Here is a 5,389-nt window from a genome sequence, read left to right on the forward strand (position 1 = left end):
TGGGGGTGGGGGTGGGGCTCACATGTGGTGTGAGTGTTGCAGTTTGGGCACTTGGTCTCTATCACTGCTCTAGTCAAATGTAAACTTCTGGAAGGCATCAACTATTCTATTTCTCATTTGTTTTTGTATTACTAGTACCCAAGATGGACCCTCTTACATAGTGGGTACATAAATGCCTGTTTAAAAGGTTTTAATTATATGCTTTATTTCTATATCACCTTCATGAATTTCAACTAAATCCTTCCCCCTTCTGTTCTAGATAGCAATCTTATTCCCAATCAGAGAGTTACTCCACCTCCAACTTTTGTCCAAAGGATAAAAAAGAGGGAAGGAAAAGTAATTCAGGAAAAATAATCATTATATCAACTGCCTGATGGTATGTGCAGTATTCTGTACCCATAGTGTCCAACCTCTACAAAGAAGGGAGAGATGTATGTTTTCTCAACTCTTCTTTGGAGCCACATTTGGTCCTTTTAATTGAACAGTGTTCAGTTCCTGGGTTTTGTTGTTATTGTTGCTTTTTTTTCCCTCTTTCCATTTACATCCATTTATATTGTTGGAATCATTAAGCCTTGTTTTCCTGATTCTATTTACATCACTTTGTGTTAACTCATAGAAATCTTTCCATGCTTCTCTGAATTCTTCCAATTTATCATTTAATAAGGAATAATAATATTTATTATAATAATGAAATAATTTTCCATTACTTTGTGTAATAGCATATTTTGTTTAGCCATTCCCCAAATGAAGGGTATCTACTTTGATTCTAGTTCTTTACTACCCTCAAAAGTGCTGTTGTAAATATTTTGTTTATTTTTTATTTATTTATTTTTTTAACCCTTAACTTCTGTGTATTGGCTCATAGGTGGAAGAGTGGTAAGGGTGGAGGCTATAAATATTTTGGCATAAATATACATATATATATATTCCTATGTACATACCTATAAATCTATATCTGTAGCCTTTCTGGGTTCCTAAGTAATGCAATGAGTAGAGAGCACGGGGTTTGGAGTTATGTTCCTGAATTCAAATTTGATGTCAAAACTTTCTAGTGGTATGACCCTGGGAAAGTCACTTACCCTTATTTGCGTTAATATCCTCATCTGTAAAGTGAGCTGGAGAAGGAACCTGAAGAGAACCACCCTAATATCTTTACCAAGAAAACCCCAAATGGAATCATGAAGAGTTGAACATGACTGAAAAATAACTGAACAACAAAATAACCTTTCTATCATTGACCTCTCTCCCATTCATAAATGTTTGCTAAACTGAATTAAAATGAAACCTTTGACTCCATCGTCCTTTCCATTCTACCCCCACAAAACCCTTTCCAGGGCTCCAGGTCGATATTTTGGGCCTTCACAGTGTGGGGCAGTTTCATTGAACCCAAGTTGGAGCTGCTTTCTGGAAATTTCCCTATCCCTTTCTTCTGTTTTCCCTCTGAATAACTCTGACCTCTCTCCATCCAGGAACTATTTGCCTGGTTAGCATTTATGGGACTCACTACAATCCTTGTGTGTGGCCTGATTCCAAGGTAAAGAAACAATATGTTCCCTTTGCTTGGGTCCTTCTCTTTCCCATAGGAGCTAGGAAGCCCTGCCTGCCCTACCTGCTCTGGGGAGCTGCCCTTGGAACATGGAACTGAAGACCAGGCCATTTGTGGTTAGGGCTTCTGGGCTTCAGCCCAGCTAGATTAAAACGGACTCCCAGTGAGCCTGGAGCTGCCTCTTGACCTACTTATTCTTCTACCCATACCATCCCCTTTCTTGCTCCCCAACCCCACCAAACCAAGCCTTATCAGGCAGTTGGTGGCCCCTTACTTGAATGACCACTCTAGACTAGCCTATGCCCTTTCTCTGTTGGGGGGCAGGTGGTGTGTCAGAACATCCCCATGTCAGGTCTCTCTGGGACTGTGAGGAAGGACCTTGGGTAATGCTTCATTTAACTAGTGTTGGCTATGACCCCTTCCAGGTATACAACCCCTACCGCTTTGACCCTGATAATCCCCAGCAGAGATCACCCCTGGCCTTCATCCCCTTCTCAGCTGGACCCAGGTAACCTTCTTGCCTCCCTATCCTCAGCCTTCATTTTTTTAGCTCTCTCTTCTTAGAAACTCCAGGATGTCCTAAGAGTCCTGTCCCCTAGGGCTGGGTCTGGGAAGTAGGCAGGACTCTCTGGAGTCGTTATGGGGTCCATAGCATTCCTAGCAAGGCATTTAGAAAATTCATGGATATCTCAGAAAAGCCTTAAGTCTAAACTAGGGTTCAGCATAGGGAATGGCACTGATCCCTTTCTTTTTTGATGCGAAGGTTGGGTTTTTGCTCTCTCCTCTCTCCACTTCCTCCTTTAGGCAGGACATATGGCTGGGTATTTGCTCTTTGCATTCCTCCCTGCCCCAAAACACCATCTCCTCTTCCTTCAGCATCTGGAGTTGGGTGTACACTTGCCACCCTCCTCCCCATCTTCCCTCTTACTTTCGGGGCCTAGACCTTGCCCAGCCTCTTCCCACTCCCATGTTCACCAGCAGAGCTCAGGATAGAGGCAATGACATAAATTCTGTGACTTTCCCTTGGACAGAAATTGCATTGGTCAGAGTTTTGCCATGTCTGAGATGAAGGTGGTTGTTGCCTTGACCTTACTTCGGTTCCGACTCACAGTGGACAAGACCAAGAAGGTGCGTCGGAAGCCTGAATTGATCCTGAGGACCGAGCATGGGATTTGGCTAAATGTGGAGCCATTGTCTGGCCAGACTACAGCGACTCCAACTGCCCAGCCACAGCAATGAACCCAATTTCAGGGTAGAGACTAGAGGGTGTGGGGTACAACCATGGGGAGATGAGGGCCCGAAGTCCTGCGGTCTGGAGCTGTGTCAATCCCTCCCTTCCCCTGCTATTTCTCTCTCCATGTGCTGGGGGCAGAGGTCTGGTAACCTGGGCCTGGGGACACTATCACCCTTGGACACCCAAGATTACCCCCTTTGCCTTCCCTCTTGCTCCCTGGAGCCAATCTGGAGAGAACAACCTCAGGGGTTGTTAGAAGTGGGGACCAGGGACGGGGTAGCAGCTTCCAACTACTCTGTTTTTTGTGGAGGCTGTTCTCCTCCCTCTTGTCTGTTGGGTTTGCTCTCTGGGAGCGGATTGGACTTCCTCAGTTATAGGATCATTTGCTGTTTTCATTTTTATTCTGTTTTTTTAAGACAAAAGAAAAAAAGAAAGAAAAAAAGAAAATCAAAAGCTTTCATGATGAATGTGGTTTTCCAGATCTGCCTGTACATTTCTGAAATCATGTGATTCTGTTTAATAAAACCAGTAGGATGTCAGGATCTATCCACCTTGGTTCTATCTACTCCCTCTGACATTGGCAGTTGGGAAAACAATGGAGCTGGTTACAAGTCTATAATCCCTGCTAGTGGGAAGATTGAGGCTGACAGATCTCTTGAACTCAGGAGTTCTGAGCTCTAAGTGGGCTAAACCAATCAGGGGCTGGCAGAAAGTTTGCCACAGGTCCAGTAGCCCCTGGAAATAGAGGCAATACCAGATTGCCCAAGTAGAGGCAAATAAGCCCAGGTCAGAAAATGGAGTAAGCCAAAGCACCTACGGAGACTAGAGAGGTTGGTGGATAACACTCGTACTTCTAGCTTGGGCAAGGCTGAAAGAAAGAAAGGAGGAAAGAAGAAAGAAAGAAGAAAAAAAGAGAAAAAGGGAAACTGAGAATTGGGGGATTAGAGGAAGAAGAAAACTTTGAACTAGATTCAGTAGATAAGGATATGACATCACAGATACAAAGGCACTAAACACACACACACATACACACAAAACAGTAATTTCTCAATAGATAAGCAGACAAAGGATCTGAATAAAGAGTTTTCAAAAGCAGAAATGCAAACTATCCACAACTATAGAAAGACTGCTTCAGATCACGAATAATAAGAGAAATGCAAATCAAAATAACTCTGAGGTTTCAGCTCACACCCAGAAAACTGGGAAAGATGACTAAAGACAAAGGTTAAGTAATGTATGGTAGGCAGAGTTGTGACTTCTTCAGTCAGTCCTTCGGTTGCACTAGTTTCCCAGGGAGGATACTAGAGAGGCTGCTTGGAGGAGGGGGATGCACTAAGGTTCAAAAACCTGAACACAGACCCAATTCATTTCACAAAGCCTCACTTAAATTCCTAGTGGGTATCAGGCAATGTTCTAGGCCCTCAGAATAACAGACAAAAATGAAAGTTCCCCATTCTCAAACTTATATTCTAATGGGAAAATAAAACATGTAGACAAGTAAATGTGGGATAATTTGTGGAAGAATTAAAAATTTGGGGTGATCAGGAAAGCCTTCCCATAGGAGGTGACCCCTGAGTTAAGCTCTGAAAGTATTAAAGGGAAGGCATCCCAGACTTGGGAATTAGCCTTTGCAAAGGTTGGGAGATGAGAGCTGGAATGCTGAGTTGGAGAACAGTCATTTGGTTGGAATGTGGAGTATGTGAAGGGGAGTAATGTGAGTTATCTGGAAATACAGGCTGGAGACAGATTGTACAGGACTCTAAATGCCAAAACACAGAACTTTGTATTTTATTCTACAGGTCATGGGGAGACATTGACAATTCTTGATTAGGGTCCTGATATGGCCACAACTATGCTTTTGGCTATAACAAAGAGTGCTGCTAAAGATGCCTTTGTAAATGTGGGTTGCCTAGTAATAGCATCACTGGCTCAATTTTGGTGACTTTCAGGGGATAGTTTCAAATTTTCTTCCAGAAAGGATGGACCAAGAGCTATATTCAAATGATGCTTCTTATACTTACTAGCCTTGTGATACTGAGCAAGCCATTTCTGTACCTCAGTTTCCTCATTTGTGAAAAAGAGGGATTTGGATTCAATGACTTCTAAAATTCCTTTTAGCTCTAAGGCTATGTTCCTATGACCAATTCACAGGTTCGTCAATAGTGTACCAATGTGCCTGTTTTCCTGTAGCCCTTCCAACAACTGCCATTTTTCATTTTGCTCATGTTTGCTGATATGATGGGCATGAGGTGTTTTATTTTTCATCTATTTATTCATTCATTCATTCATTTATTTTTCAATTTTTATTTAATTAATTTAGAGTATTATTCCATGGTTACATGATTCATGTTCTTTTCCTCCCCTCCTCTATCTCCCTCCCAGAGCCAATGAGTAATTCCTCTAGGTTTTACATGTGATGTTGTTCAAAACCTATCTCCACATCACTAATATTTGCACTAGGGTGATCCCTTAGAGTCTACGTCCCCAATCATATCCCCATTGAACCATGTGATCAATCATATGTTTTTTTTTCTGCATTTCTACCCCCACAGTTCTTTCTCTGGATGTTGATAGTTTTCTTTCTCACAAGTCTCTCAGGATTGTCCTGG

General features: G+C 42.4%; 1 protein-coding gene across 1 annotated transcript in view; it reads left to right on the plus strand.

The window, feature by feature from the left end:
* LOC123232180 (cytochrome P450 4F22) overlaps positions 1–4,004 on the plus strand; it is a 62,241-nt gene extending 58,237 nt beyond the window's left edge. Inside the window, exons 11-13 of the mRNA XM_044658553.1 lie at positions 1,470–1,534; positions 1,972–2,054; positions 2,578–4,004. Of these exons, the coding sequence (XP_044514488.1) occupies positions 1,470–1,534; positions 1,972–2,054; positions 2,578–2,785 (356 nt within the window). The 3' untranslated portion in view covers positions 2,786–4,004. The remainder of the gene's footprint in view (positions 1–1,469; positions 1,535–1,971; positions 2,055–2,577) is intronic.
* Positions 4,005–5,389: the final 1,385 nt, after the last annotated feature.

Source organism: Gracilinanus agilis, chromosome 1 (genome assembly GCF_016433145.1).
Source record: "Gracilinanus agilis isolate LMUSP501 chromosome 1, AgileGrace, whole genome shotgun sequence".
Lineage (NCBI taxonomy): Eukaryota > Metazoa > Chordata > Mammalia > Didelphimorphia > Didelphidae > Gracilinanus > Gracilinanus agilis.